The sequence below is a fragment of the Phaenicophaeus curvirostris genome, chromosome 31 (genome assembly GCF_032191515.1).
Source record: "Phaenicophaeus curvirostris isolate KB17595 chromosome 31, BPBGC_Pcur_1.0, whole genome shotgun sequence".
Lineage (NCBI taxonomy): Eukaryota > Metazoa > Chordata > Aves > Cuculiformes > Cuculidae > Phaenicophaeus > Phaenicophaeus curvirostris.
Genome location: NC_091422.1, coordinates 156,741 through 172,429, shown reverse-complemented (window position 1 = coordinate 172,429; position 15,689 = coordinate 156,741). Strand labels below are relative to the sequence as shown.

At 46.5% G+C, this 15,689-nt stretch overlaps 1 protein-coding gene across 1 annotated transcript in view; it reads right to left on the bottom strand.

Moving 5' to 3' along the window:
- LOC138732427 (AT-rich interactive domain-containing protein 1A-like) overlaps positions 1–14,005 on the bottom strand; it is a 30,596-nt gene extending 16,591 nt beyond the window's left edge. Inside the window, exons 1-9 of the mRNA XM_069879040.1 lie at positions 13,726–14,005; positions 13,530–13,639; positions 11,392–11,601; positions 10,366–10,573; positions 7,042–7,174; positions 6,544–6,716; positions 6,221–6,371; positions 5,969–6,097; positions 5,775–5,871 (exon numbers count right to left, since the gene is read on the bottom strand). Coding sequence (XP_069735141.1) covers positions 5,775–5,871; positions 5,969–6,097; positions 6,221–6,371; positions 6,544–6,716; positions 7,042–7,174; positions 10,366–10,573; positions 11,392–11,601; positions 13,530–13,639; positions 13,726–13,897 — 1,383 coding nt within the window. The 5' untranslated portion in view covers positions 13,898–14,005. The remainder of the gene's footprint in view (positions 1–5,774; positions 5,872–5,968; positions 6,098–6,220; positions 6,372–6,543; positions 6,717–7,041; positions 7,175–10,365; positions 10,574–11,391; positions 11,602–13,529; positions 13,640–13,725) is intronic.
- Between the last annotated feature and the right edge of the window lie 1,684 nt (positions 14,006–15,689).

Sequence of the window (15,689 nt, the reverse complement as noted above, 5' to 3'; positions counted from 1 at the left end):
CGGTGGGTCTCCTCCAACCTGGTTATTCTAGGATTCTATTAAAGATGTAACAAAAAGTCTAATGAGTTAAAAAAAACAAATTATATATGAAGAAAAATGTAACAAGAAGTCAAATAAAGGGTGAATGAAAAGATATATGACCACATTTTCAAAAAATGTGCTTGAGTTTCCTTAAAAGAGTCATAACAAACATTCTTGTCTATCTGTTCGCCACCCTATAAACCTTGGCCCATTTTCTACAGTAAGGACTATATAATTTATATTGCTCTTTTTTTCCCTGATTCTTCATAAAGTTTTTGCCATCTACAACTAAAAATATCTGAAAACAGTTTCCAGACACGTAGCAGAATTGAATTTCTTACCTGAAAATGTGATGCTGAAGCCTTCATGAGAAATCGAAAAATCAGATATAAATCAAAGCGCAGTAAAATTTGCATTTTCAGTAATGAGCAAATAATCATGAGAGCTCTCCAGGTCAAAGGTGTGAAAAAACAGCTGGACACCTTTAAAAATATTAAAAAGGGGAAAAGACAAGCATTAAAAGGGAAGTTTTTTTCTCTTCCTTTATAAAGAGGTGACACAGAAAGCAAAACTTACAGTATATGGAAAGAGTTTTAGAAAAAGTCACACACGGAATCCAAACATGACACACAGAAAAGAAAACATGCAGAAAATAAAACTTGCAGAAAGAACTCGGGCTTAACCAATCCAAATGTGCAGTGTGGATGTTTGTTTAGCTCGCTGTAAATCAATCCCTCCCCTCAGAGGACTGATGGAATTCAGAGCTATTTGTATACAGCACTCTGAAAATCCAAATTTGTATGGTACAGATTTTATTCAAGTTCCTCTATGTCTCCTTCATTTATAACCTCTGTCATAGTCTTACTATTAAACCAGGAGATGTACATTAATAATTGGCTAAGACTTTGTATTCAGGTTTTATATTTTGCATTTTTGTCCAACAGAATTCTATCTTTTATTCTAACCTTCCAGGAAGTGCCCACAGATACAAGATTTGTGAACAGTCTTCCATATATACAGATTCATATTTTCTGGGACCAATCTTTTACTCAAGTCATGCCTGTTTTTTCAATTTTGAATTTCCATTAGGTTTTCAAATACAATTATTTACTGTAGGGAATAACGTTCTTCATGGAAAGGCTTCTCGTACGATTTACATTTAAAATGCCATATACATTTTAAACAAAAACCCAGCCTGTAAGAAGATTTTAAACAGCAGAAACTTCCAATATAGTTATATATATCATATATAGTTATATATATATATTGATAGGAATGGTTGGACTCGATGACCCGGTGGGTCTCTTCCAACCTGGTTATTCCATGATTCTATGATTCTATTATATATAGTTATATATATAATCACACATAATAGCATCCAAATGCCACTTTACTATATGTATTGCCTAAATATATATAATTTAAATTCAGATTTAAATCTGAAATCTAAGGTTCCTAATCAACAGATCAAATCTGCTTCTTCACGCTTAATAATCATGCAGAAGAGCAACCAACAGGATCCCCACAGCTTTCACCAAACCTTTTGTGCTATTTAATAAGTAACTATTATTTTAATGTATTTTACCTCTTCTACTTTTCCTAAAAGAGACTAAAAGACATTTGTTCCGCTAATAATTTAAAGAATGTTTCTTTTGCGGAATAAACACAACATTTTAACACCGCATTCAAAGATATTTATTTTGCAAAATCATTCTTCCTCAGAAGACTGGCAGAAAGCACTAATTTAATACATAAAAGGGATTTTATTGCGTTTCTGTGTTTCAATTTTTTAAACACAGACATTATGTAGGCAGATGCAACTCCCATTAGATTCTTACCCTTGCCAGGTGACACTTCAGTTGTCCAAGTGCAGTTTAAAGAGTTTGGATAAAAATCAGGAAAACCTGGAGAGAGAACAAGCAAGAGGAAAAAAGTGAGGGAGAAAACCACACAAGTCATACAGAAGTCCTGTTTATTATTGAAAACATGTAAAAAGAAATCAGTTAGCTTTTTAAACTATCCTTAAAATTAAAAACAGGCTCAATTATTAGAGTAAGATGTTAATTCATCCAAAGCCATGACAAGCACCTTTGACAACGATCCATTTCTTCTTCCATTAGTCCTTGAAAAAGAGTTTATTTTTCATCTACAGCCTCTCCTGTTAGTTAATAGGATACAAAAATAGGTAAAACTTTGTTCCAGAGCTCTGCAACCATTAATTGCTATTGTAGCATTACTTAAGAAGCAAGATTATTATTTTGTGTGAACTAAATTAAAACAAAGTATCTTGCATCTAATTGCAAGGGAACAGATTGATCGGAGCGAGCCCAGAGGAGCCACAAAGATGATCCAAGGGCTGGAGCAATTTCTGTACTAGGACAGAGATAGAGTTGGCACTGCTCAGCCTGGAAAAGGCTGCAGGGAGACCTCAGAGCAGCTTCCAGTACTGAAAGGGGCTCCAGGAGAGCTGGGGAGGGGCTCTTGATCAGGGAGGGCAGGGATAGGACAAGGGGGAGAGGGTTTGGGCTGAAAGAGGGGAGATTGAGATGAGATCCTAGGGAGAAATATGTTGTGCTGTGAGGGTGGGGAGGCCCTGGCCCAGGTTGCCCAGAGCAGTGGTGGCTGCCCCAGCCCTGGAGATGTTCAAGGCCAGGCTGGATGGGGCTTGGAGCCCCTGATCCAGTGGGAGGTGTCCCTGCCCAGGGCAGGGGTGGAACTGGATGGGCTTTGAGGTCCTTTCTAACCCAAACCATTCCACAATCCTGTGATTCTCCAGCCTTGGTGTTGAGGTTCTGTTAAAAAGAAACCAAAACAACAAAAACCAAAAAACACACTACAAGATTTTCACATTATCAGATCAACCAGAGCTCGCAGAGTACAGACTGAAGTGATGAGAGAAGTTGTGCTTAAATCAACATTGTTGCAGAATGGCACATGCCCACAGACTTCCTATCTCCTAACTTGGTTTCAATATTTTTAAAGCTAAGGAAGCCCAGCACCATTCCTGCCTCTTCAGAAATTCATGTTGCCAGGCAAAGAACTCCAGAACTTCCAGCTGACCCTTCAGAAAAAGACCATGACTTCTAGGAACCTGAAGTTTAGGGAACACAGTCAAATGATGGTTCTGGGAACCAAGAGCTTCCTAGGAGAGGACTAGCAGGATAAAAGAAGGACATTGCTTGAACAAAAATTACCTTTGCCTTTCAAAAAAAGCTTTTCCTTCTTCTTTAACCGAACCTGGTGCGGCTCAGCCAGCCGGCTCCTACAACTATCTGAGGATAAAGCTCCAGACTCGATGAAACACCCATGGAAATGAGCAGATTTGGACAGGAAGAACCTGGACTTTAGCTCTTTGCTGAAACCCCCTCTCCTCTCAAGTCAGAGTCCACACCAAGCTTCTAAGAAAACGCAAAGGAGATGAAATGGTCCATTTTATAGAGCTCAGAGGGAACCACCTCCCTTCTGAGCCTTTTCCACCCTGCACACTACACATCTCTGCCTCAGCTTCATCTCCTGCTACAAATCCTCTCCTACCTGAGCCTACGCAGCACAAAACAAAAGCCTCCATCACCAAAACAAGCCAAAGGGAGAAAACAAAGCCAGACCACACGCTATCAGCCTCCAAAGCTGCTGGAAAGCACAGGACCTTGAAGGTTCTCCGTGCAAGGAGCCGACCTACAACATCACAGCACCAAGACCTGCCGGCACCGAAGTCACCTCCCTGTCCTGCTCATAAAAAAACCCTTACAAACATCTTACCAAGATTTAATGTACATTTATTCTTAACACGTGGAACATATAGTTTAAAGATTTCATACTGAATAACTGATATTCATTAAGCCAAAAAAGGAAAAAAGGGAGGAATTTACATCAAGTTTTTAGCTACATTGTCTGAAATACAAATATGCAGAATTCATCACTGAAAAATCTCAATTGCGTTTCTTCATCAGGAACTTCAACTGAACCTACAACTTTTTCACACCTCGATTAGAAAGAAAACAAAAAACAGGAAAAAAATACACTATAAGTTGATTGGCTGCTGAGACAGCAATGACTTTATCCACAGAGACCGGTACAGCATCCTCCAGGGAGGGATGTCTGGCAAGAGATTAAATAATTGTGTCTCGCTTTTGCAGGTCATCAACTCGGTAACTCGTCATACTATAAAGGGGGAGGAGAGGGGGACAAAACTGCAGGGGATCTCAGGGTATGTGCAATGTACAACGTCATATATATATACACACGTGGCAGCGCTCGGGCTGCGGCTAAAGGTTAAAACCAGTTCTAAGAGGTGATCTCAGGGTAATTCACACAACCCTGAAAGGAACCAGAAAGATTCTTCCCTCCTCCTCCTTTTAAGTGCAAATGGAGAAAACAGTCAGTTGCTGAGATAGAATTAAAACCCGAGCTCTCTCTTGCATCCAAGGGTCGACCAAGCTGCTACACAGTCTCCTTGGAAGCTCCACGGTCATGACTGGCTTCAGATGGAGCTCTAGGGCTTCAAAGATGCCGAGCGCCAGAGTAACTCGAACTCTTGGCTTGGAGCCCTGTGGCTCTGGTTGCAGAGCCAAACTGCAGAGCAGTTGGAATTATTCTTAGCACAGCTCAGCAAGTGCCCTCTCCATGCTCTCCTAAACCAGAGGACTCAAAATTATCAGAAAAACATTTACAGGTCTTGGCACGGATACAGAGAGCAAGTCACACGCAAGGATTCTTGAAAGAGATTTATGTTCATTCGAACTCTGTCCTGAAACAAACCTGCTGGTTTGGGGAACAAGGAGTAGGAGGCAGCAGGGCAGTCAGGAGAGGAGGCAGGTCTGGAGCCTCTGTCTGCAGGTTCAGCAAGGCAAAGACAACAAAAAGCTCCGCGTTGTGGTGCAGAATGACCCACAGCTCCCCCAAATGATCAAGAACTGACTCCAACCTCATCCCACCACTTGGGCCCCAAGCGTTATGGAGTTTGGGATGTTCCAGGGGGGAAGGGAAGCCCAGTAAAGCTTCCTGATCTCCTGCTGCCTGACCAGAACATGCACACCTGCCAACTGCACAGCCTCCGTTCTCAGAACGTTGTTTTGCTAGCACTGGGAACGCTAATTAAAGCTTATCTAAATTATGTGGAAACTAGGAAAAAAGCGTCTCCTGTATAAAGTACTTAGTTCTACACATTCATAAACACAGAGTCCCAAGCTTTTTCATCCTCCCCTCAACACAAATTTGAGTTGGACATTGAGGGGCTGGCGTATAGTTCAGAGACGGGAACGAAGCTGGGGAAGGGTCGGGAGAACAAGTCTTATGAGGAGCAGCTGAGGGACCGGGGACTGTTTAGCCTGGAGAAGAGGAGGCTGAGAGGAGACCTCATTGCTCTCTACAGCTCCTGGAAAGGAGGTTGGAGCCAGGTGGGTGCTGGGCTCTTCTCCCAAGTAAGAAGCGATGGGATGAGAGAAAACGGCCTCAAGCTGCACCAGGGAAGGTTTAGATTGGATATTAGGGAAGATTTCTTTACCAAAGGAGTGGTGAAGACCTGGCAGAGGCTGCTCAGGGCAGTGGTGGACCCTCCATCCCTGGTGGGGTTCAAAAAGCACGTAGATGTGGCACCTGGGCCATGGTTTAGTCAGCACAGTGGGGTTGGGGTAACGATTGGACTGAATGAGCTGTGACGTCTTTTCCAACCTTCAAGATTCTATGATTCTAAGAAATTTCACAGATTCTTCTGTCCCTCAGTCCAGCAAACGAGAAGCTTGCCAACAACTCACCTGCTGCTGCTGTTGATACATGGTGGTTTGCTGGCGAGGGAAGGGGTTGCCGGAGGATGTGCCTTGAGCGGAGAATTGATTGCCATAGGAATCACGTCTGGAGAAGAAACAGATGCATTACTTGTGTGACCACTCTCACAATCCCAGAGCTCCCAAACCGGGCCGAGCTGCTGCTGGGAACACCCCGCACAGACCTTTGTTGCTGCTGCGGCTGCGGGTAGCGGCTGGGAGAATACATCCCCGACTCCGGGCTGGAAGGCATGATGTTGGGCTGCGGAGTTCCGCTTGCTAAGTTGCCCTCAGGTCCCCTGCCGGGCTCCATCCTACAGGGAAGCAAACACAAAGACCGCACACGTCCAACTTGAATTCACCCTCGCTCCTCAAATGGATCAGGAAAGTCACAATGGGAAGTGAAAGCGATCGTTTCACGAGGTTCAAGCACCCACCTCACTCTGTCGTAAGGACCTCCGTAGGAATAGTGTTGCCGCTGTCCGATGGCCATATTACCCATCCCTGGACCTGCAGCACGATTGTAAGGGTCACCCATACCACTGTTGGGGCCCTGCCCTGAGGACATGAAGGGATCGCTTCCAGGAGCTGAAACACGGAAAGAACCACCAGTAAACACATCTTTCTAACGCAGACGTAGACAGGCCCTGTCTCCTGGGGAAGGAGGGCAAGCAGAAGGTCTCCTACAGCTAATTCCAGCATAGAGAGACAGGGATTAGTACTCAAGATGAGGGAAAGGAGCACACGAGGACCTCCTCACCTTTCCTCACACTGCTGTAAGGATCTTTATTTGGCTCATAAGACATGTGACCCATCATGTCAGAGGTATTCATGCTGGGCTGGTACCCTGGATTTGGAGTCATGGAGTTCCGCTTTTGGAACGTAGGATCACTACCATCAGCAAAGGCATCCTGAAGGCCCACCAAGTTACTCCTGATCCAAAAAAAAAACCACAACAGGATTATAGAGGTCCACCATGCTCCTCAGGATACCTTTCCCCACGTTTTTTCTCAGGTGTTGCTGTCCCCTAGGATCACAGTCACACTCCTCCAACAAAGTCACAAAGAACTGCCCTTCTACAAAACTGTCCTTGACCCCAAACCCAAAGGAATCACTATTCTCACACAGATCCAGAGCCAACGGTGTTGCTGTAAGCCATGAACGAAGGAGCAAAGCCAGGGAGCCCCACCACAAGAGCCATCTGTGGTAGGGACCCAGCAGCACCCTTGCAGTCACACTGGGAGCGATGGTTTCATACCTGATGCCTGGCAAAGGGGGCATCTGGCTGTGTGGCGTAGACGCTGGAGTTGGTGGCTTCAAGTCTCCTCCTTCTGCCATGGAGCTGCTGGTGGACTGAGGCACCTGAGGGCCCTGCATGGAGCCTGAACCCGCTGCAAGAACAGAAACGCATGAGCAGAGAGCCTTCCAAGAGACAGAGATGAACCACGGCCAAAGAAGTACAAGGAGCAAAACGCTGCAAGGAGAACCTGGGCCAGACTTCCCAGAAGAACCACGTGCAGTAGCATAAAGCTGAGAGGACATGTTTGCTCTCATTGTGACTTTATTCTTTACCACGTTCTTTTACACAAGGCGCCACCACCATGGCACCATGTTGTGCTGCCCAGGACATCTCACTCCAAAGGCTGATGCTCTACAGTGCACCTTCATGTTCTCTTTCTGTCGAGAAAGAAGGCGGGTTTGAGCCCTCTCCTGGAAGCGCGAGCCCTCTCCTGGAAGCGCGAGCCCTCTCCTGGAAGCCTCACCATCTTTTTAGTGATAGAAACTCCAGGATGTAAGCGGAAATCACCAAGTTAACTCTGAACAAGGCTCTGCCCTTCCAGAGGGGTTAATTCATGCAGGTCAATTCAAGCACCACTCCCAAGGATTCCTGGAACAGGGAATGCCGGAGATGATGGATCTTTCACTGAACAACCAAACCCGTCCAGCAAGTTCCCTGGCTCCATACAGGTTGCTTTACACTACAGTAAGCTTTCATGAAAAAATCTCAGGCCATCATGTGTGATCCAGCTGTGCCACCGGCTCGAGGAGCTCTCCCTGCCCCAGATCACTGTGACACTGCCAGCTCTCAGGTTCATACACTCCTCGCAGCTGGCAAGAGCTGAACTCTTCATTAATGTTTCCATTAGTTACCATCCCCAGCACGCGATATCCCTCGGCTTCAGCCCTGCTGCTTGATGAGTCATTTCAGCTCTTCATTAAAATCCACCGAGGTCACGTCCAGGCCATGTTTGTTTACACCCCACCTTCCTGGCACCCTGTCCTCTTCTTCACGGCTCCCTCCCAGCCCAGGGAGGCCTTGGCAGAAGGAGGAGCAGAGGCAAGCTCAGCGGGGAGTTTCATTCATGGGCCCTCCCCGCCGTTCTCCTTCCCGTTCAGCTCCGCTCGCTTCCCCCAGAAATTCACCGTTTGGAACGCTGGCATCGGCAGGAAGAGGCCTCGAGACATTCCCCACCTCGCTGCCAGTTGGTGCTTGTCCCCACCCCCTGCTGTCCCTCCCACTCACAAATTCACACACGCTTGGAGCCAGGCCAGTTCCATTACTCTGGGAATTAAAACCCAACGGCAGACTGATTCCGCACCCCGGGGACGCGCCGCAGTTTGTGAGCAGGAACCCAAGCTGGGCTGCAGGAAACCCGCGCCACGTGCCTGCGCGGCACCACCCGGCCCAGCCAAGGCCCTTCTGTGAATACGTTTGGGTTTGGAGGGTTATGAATGCACACTACATGGAAAACAGCTCCAGCACCGAGACCTCTACCTAGAGCATTATCCTGCAAGGCCTTTGGATGCTCTGCAGCCTCAAAAAGCAGCCAATGTGGAATCATGCCGCGCGATCCTCAATTCACAAAGTTCCAAGGGCCACAACAGGCTGGAACGAAGGAAAATCAAAACCAATGGATTATAAAGTCCGCAAGAAGCACAAAGTGGTGTCTGCGTGGGATGCCTCAGCCCTTTGTCCAAGTGACGGGACTTCAAAATCACACAATCATGGAACAGTTTGGGTTGGAAGGGACCTCCAAGCCCACCACTTCCACCCCTGCCATGGGCAGGGACACCTTCCACTGGATCAGGGGCTCCAACCCCCATCCGACCTGGCCTTGAACCCCTCCAGGGATGGGGCAACCACCACTGCTCTGGACAACCTGTTCCAGGGCCTCCTCACCCTCACAGCAAAACATTTCGTCCTAAGATCTCATCTCAATCTCCCCTCTTTCAGCTGAAAACCATTTCTCCTCATGCTATACCTGCACTCCCTGATTAAGAGCCTCAGCTGCTGTCCACTTGGCTTTCAAACAGGGAAGGCTTTGGAGTCTGGAGATGAAGTTGAGAATGCGATTTGTGTTGTGTACTACACCCTCTGTTTGGGCTGATCCAGAGGAGCGAGAGAGAAAGGAGGAAAAAGGAAGCAGAAGAGGAGGATGAACATGGACTGATACAGCTTAAAGGATCAGAGCAGCCCTCCAGTACTGAAAGGGGCTGCAGGAAAGCTGGGGAGGGGCTCTTGATCAGGGAGTGCAGGGATAGGATGTGGGGGAACAGTTCACAGATCACCTGCACCACGGCCCTTGAAGGCAGAGTCACCACCTTCACACACTCCTGTATCGGCGAAAACAAAACAAAATATGATGCACCACCTCATCCATCCTGACAGGCATCTTGGCTGACATCCTACAAGTCCCAGGCTCCAAATGCTCTGAACATCTTTGTTCACCTCCTGGCATCTCAGAGGGCAAGAAAGTTTTTAGAAGGAGGTGGGGATGGATCTGTAGTCTAGTTTAAGCAGAACTCAGACACCGCTTTAGACAGGTCGCTCTAATGACACACAAGTTGCTTTATCTCACAAAATACACCAGGTTTGGAGCTACACCAGGACAGGCTTCCTGACGAGCGAAACAACACGATTTAGTTCTTTATAAAAACCACCACTCTAACTGAGCAGATAAATGTAGTTGCCAACAGATTATTCGGACAAGCACGCTGTCGATCAAGGGCTTAGCGGGGCTGAAACCCAACTGCAGCACAATCAAAAAAGGGTTCATTATTCCCCTTCCTCAGAAGCCAGACAAAGGTAATGCTGGGTTTCTGAACCAAAAAGGCATTTTTTGCAAAAATTACAGGAACTTCACAGCAGATAAAGCTTACTTCACGTATAGGAACAGGTTCCTGACCAGAAAAAAAAGCATCTGAACGTTTTACTTATAAGACAAAGTGGAAAATCTGAAGCTTAAAGGGTTGGCAAGCTCAGCAGTGATTCAAGTCATGAACCTAAAGCAAATAAGACAGAGTGGATCAGACTTCATGAAGACCAAAATGCACAGCAGGCACTGTTGGCCTGGACCTCATGTCCTCCTTTAACTTCTGCATTGAACACTATGCTTAATTATTCCAAAACCGGAGCCTCCCATCAAATCTGAAACAGCAGTTCATTTGAAAGGGCTTGAATTCTAGAGCACTCAACCCGTAATAGGCTCGTGGAGCTCTCTGGGCACAAAGCCTCCAAGTTCTCACTGTCTCCTCTGGCGCAAGCATCCATTGCACACCCTAAACCCAAGTCTGAACTCACCTGGAGACGGAGGCTGGATCTTCGTCTGAGATTTCTTTGAATCGGCAGCTGCAAAGATATCCGGAGGGGGGTCTTCACCTCGCTCTATCTTGCACTTGAAGGCGTAGAGACACTGGATGTACTGCTTCTTCAAAGAACTAGCTGCGCTGCTGGACGTGCCCACGTTGAGATTGGTGGCTAACTCACACCACTTCTTGTTTTTGCTGACCTGCACAACCAACCAAGAGGCTCTAAACTCAATATCCAAGTTCCTTCTCCTCCAATACATTTTCTAGGAAGAAAGCAACACTCCCCAGCTAAAACAAAGGACGCTCTAAGGGCTAAGCAAGGCAGACACAGTTGTGTTCAAACTCAGAACTAGTAGTAAACTCTCTTCCCCACCTAGAGATCATTTGAATAGGGACAGACTGCAAATCAAATTAGCCATGAGATCAGTTGACAGCCTGATGCAAAGTCAATAGAATCATGGGGTGGTTCAGGTTGGAAGGGACCTCAAAGCCCATCCAGTTCCAACCCCTGCCATGGGCAGGGACACCTCCCACTGGATCAGGGGCTCCAAGCTCCATCCAACCTGGCCTTCAACCCCTCCAGGGATGGGGCAGCCACCACTGCTCTGGGCAACCTAGGCAAGGGTGTCCCCACCCTCATAGGAAAACACTTCTCCAAGATCTCATCTCAATCTCCCCTCTTCCAACTGAAAACCATGCCTCCTTGTCCTATCTCTGCACTCCCTGATCAAGAGCCCCTCCCCAGCTTTCCTGGAGCCCCTTTCAGCACTGGAAGCTGCTCTAAGGTCTCCACGGAGCCTTTTCTCTCCAGGCTGAACAACCCAGCCTATTAAGGAAGCATTAAAAAGCATTTTTAAAATTATTATTAGCATTATTTAAAAAAGTAAAAGCAAAATAAACAGGTAAGTGGGAAGCCAGGGCTACCCCAGAGCTACAAAGCTACTTTGAATCGTGTGGCCCATTGACTTGTGACTGCCAGACAGGAAGCAGCTCTGACCACAGACACCTGGTCACCCACCTCAGTCAGTCCTCTGATCTCCTTCTCTGAGATGCAGAGCCGGTAAAGGACCAAGGGCTTCCTGCCCACCGCTGGCAGATTTGTCATGCCCATGGCCTTCTCTTCAGTAAAGGCCAGGTAACGATCGACCCAGAGCTTCCTCTCGGGCTCACCACCCAGCTCGTAGAGTTTGGTGATCTTCTCATTGGCTGTAGTAGAGGAACTGGACTTCTAGGAGAAGGAAAGAGATACCAGCACTGAGTAGCACAAAACCAGCTGGCTTACAGCAGAGAGGGTTTCAAAAAGGCAGTCAGGGAAGAGCTCCAAGTTCTGCTCAAGAACAGCTTTATATTAGACCCACACTTGTATCAGACAAACATCAGGCAGGCATTATTCGACAAAGGTATCTCAAAAATCAGCTGCTACTCAAGGAATTCACAGTTTTCAAAAGTGAAAGGTTTCAGGAATGCCACAGAAACCAAACAAACCTCAAGGAGTCCTTGCAGAGAGCCATCTCTTTGAGGCATCCTTTGTGGGCTCATTTGCTAAATACAGGAGAAAACATTTAATTCAACTGCAAAGGAGTTTCCCCCTGGCTACTGCACCCTGCCAGGGTGAGAGCTGCCTCTGGTCAGCCTCTTCTCCTACTCAAGAGGGAGATGCATGCCTCAAAGGAAAGCTAAGATTTGAAGCACCTGTGACCTCAAAGCCCCTCCAGTTCCACCCCTGCCATGGGCAGGGACACCTCCCACTGCATCAGGGGCTCCAAGCTCCATCCAACCTGGTCTTGAGTGAGAGGTGTCCCTGCCCATGGCACAAGATGGAACTGGATGGGCTTTGAGGTCCCTTCCAACCCAAACTATTCCATGATTCTATGATACTAAGAAGCCATAACACGAGCAGAAGTGAGAGATCTTCTCAACGTTCTCGCAGGCAGCTGGTAGCACAAGTATCAAACTTCCAGAGCATTTGCTGTCCTTCAAGTAGAGACTATGGGCTCAGAAACTGCTTGTTTTGCTGGCTCTTTTGAGACTGGTAGCAGCAATGCAAAGAAAAACATTCCCTGAAGAACCTGTTTGCCTCCCTCTTCTGGCTTTAATACAGGATTAGGAAGAGGTTTGTTTGGGAAACAACTGTAACACTTTAGAGTCCCACCTCCCAGCTGAGAGATGAGAACCAAGTAGCTCCAAGCCTACACCAGAAACAAACCCCGCGTTGTTCACGCTCCTTTGGGCAGTTTCACTCTGGCAGGTGATAATTCCTAATACTGAATCATTTTGCAAGTGTAATTGATTGCTCCCAAAGGGCTGGGAAATGCTCCTCTTCATTTCTCAACGGTTTATGAATCCAGAAGCAAACCTCTCAATTGTTCCCTCATAAATCCTAAAAAACCTCTTGTAAACACTGTTGAACCACTGTTCCAAGATGGATCTGTTCTAGGTACAGTTCAAGCCCAGCCAGGGCTGGCCACATCAAGTATAATTCAATTTTCCTACACTGAGCACTTCAACAAGGTGGTTTCTACCTTTACACTTTGGATTCAAGCCACACACTACACTGATTAGGTATTCAAAGGACCCGGGGACTTGGGAAAGGTGACCCAACAGGTCCACCTGTGCAGGTACCTTCTCCCCACTTATCAAAGGCCCAAAAGTGCAACGAGAATGTAAAAATAAAGTGTGCCAGGCATCCATCAGGAATTCTAGAGAGGCTTGAACTCTTGAGTCACAAAGAGGGGAGGACACAAGAATTCTGATAGAGAAGTCCCTTTCCTGGCCTTAATGAGGGTCGGTGGGTATGGCAGCCTCACCATTCAGGCTCCTCCACAGAACTTATTACACCTGGATTTAGTGGTTTATTGCAGAGCCCTCTCCAAAACACACTTGTCAAGACAATTATTTCTTTGAAATGAGTGTCCTACTCACTCATCACACTCAAGTTAAAATCCTGGTTGCAAGGAGCAATCGGATCACACGCTACAAGGACAACTTCTCTACAGCGAGAAGTCTGTCCAGGGTAAGGAGGAGGAACCCAATCGTGTTCTCTCAGGAACCACAGTCACCACTAGACAGATGCACTGTTCCAGTTACTGTGTCATGGTTTTATCTCCCTGGATGCTGACAAGGATGGAAGTCATTAGAAAAACGAAAACATTTTACCTTTGACTTGGATTCTGCTTTGGGTGTCCCATCTGCCTTATTGTTCAATTTAGTTGCGGGTGTTAATTTGACATCCCCAAGGCCTATCATTTCAGGGCTTGCTGCCATCCCTAGGAAGTCAGAAGAATCTTTAACACCGATTCTCAATATGGGACAACGAAATCAATGCAACATTTGACAGATGGTACCGGCTTACCTGCAGAGTTATTAGCCATGTTCCCACCCATCGGATAGGGCGGGCCCTGGGGGTTCATCATGCCAGCCATACTGTTAATTCCCTGTCCGTAAGGAGGTCCAGTGCCCATCATCCCACCTTGGTTCATGTTGGGATAACCAGGAGGCCTAGAGAAAGCAAGGATAAAAGACATTCACTCCAAATACTGAGCATTAAGATCTTGTCCTCAAAAGAAGCAGGTTTGCTAAGAGAAGTCTACAAAGGATGTGGAGAACTGACTTTCCCCAGCTTCCTTCTCCAGCAAAAGACTGGTGCTACCTGACAGTTCAGCTGCGCTAGAGTCTCATTCTCAACAGAAAAGGGGATGTAAACTAGCTTGCAAGAGGGAGCTCAATTCTGAACCTTTTCACCATCGGTCTTGTTCTGCTGCACCCGTAAAACAAACTTCATTCTAGTTGTTGTCTTCACAGGGAAGAACAGACCTGCAAACACCTCAGCCCTGTGAGAAGAGTTTATTTGTAGAGATCATAGAATCATAGAATAACCAGGTTGGAAGAGACCCACCGGATCATCGACTCCAACCATTCCTATCAAACACTAAACCATGTCCCTCAGCACCTCGTCCACCCGTGCCTTAAACACCTCCAGGGAAGGTGAATCAACCCCCTCCCTGGGCAGCCTCTGCCAGTGCCCAATGACCCTTTCTGTGAAGAATTTTTTCCTAATGTCCAGCCTAAATCTCCCCTGGTGGAGAGGGGAGGTTGGACAGTGACATTGGGAAGGACAAATGGGGGGTACCAGCTGCATCACATTCCGTTGTTGGTTGCAGCAGAACCATCTTGTCTATTTTAACAGTGAAATTTGATCAAAATGCTTCTACAAACACCGGCAAATGCTACGTTTGAGCTGAAAATGCCAGTCTGTCAGTGGGGTGACTTAGCACATCGCCCGTCCTTCCTCCTCTCCATTACTGCCTCTGTTAGAGATCACTTCCTGCACAGCTATCTTGGAGGTAGATTTGTTCAAACATTACCTTCCTGGAAAAAAACCCTTTGTTTTATTTCAATGAAGGCTAAAAAAATGCCTAAAAAGCCTAAAAATAGCGTCTAAGATCTCTTGCAATTTTCACTGCCTTCCATTGTAACATCAAAAACGTTGCTCATTTACGCAGCTCCTTGTTTTCTTTTCCTCCTGGTCAACTTTGACAAAACCCACATTCCTCCCATGGAAACCACTGGAAGTGGGAGTAAAAAGACAGTATTTTCAACATTTTGCATTAAAAAGCATCAACCAACACAAACAACCGAGACCAAAACACTCCTCTCCCTGGGACTCGCTGCACCTAATTCTGCCTCCGGTGTGAGACCCACCTCTCAGCTCCCCTCTGAGTAGTGAAGGGATCAGAATGTCCAGAAGCCAATTCAGTCCAAGCTAAGATGAGACGGTAAAAAACAGTATTTCCCTTAAACACATTAAGGTATTTTTAGTCTGAATCACCAAATGCGGTTTTCATCATCACTGAAACAAAGCTGGAGGCCAAACCCCTTTGCAGGAGATTTTAAAATCCCCGCCCCAAGAGCTCGTGGCATTTCAGAGCTATCAAATCCTCAAGCCCAGAGGGGCAGAGCCCAAAGCTACAGAGATGAGCTATTTCTATGCTCAGAGGGAAAAACACAATATAAATGTACACCAAAGAAAATATAAGCCTGAAAGGACAGATACACAGCAACGGTGCAAGGTGAAACGTGAATATCCCCTTCCATTAGCAGGAGTGAGCAGCCTGCTTCTCCGAGAGGCAAAGGAGAAGGTTTGCCTCCAGGATCTGAGAGGGGTCACTGGAACCAGGAATATTCATACATGAACCAGGCAGAATGAGGGGATACAGCTTAGTAACGCCAGGCAGGAAAAGATCTGCAAGATGTGAAGCCAAACAATGTTAAAAACAGTTTGAAAATTACCTCCTAACCCACCAGCTAACGACCTTT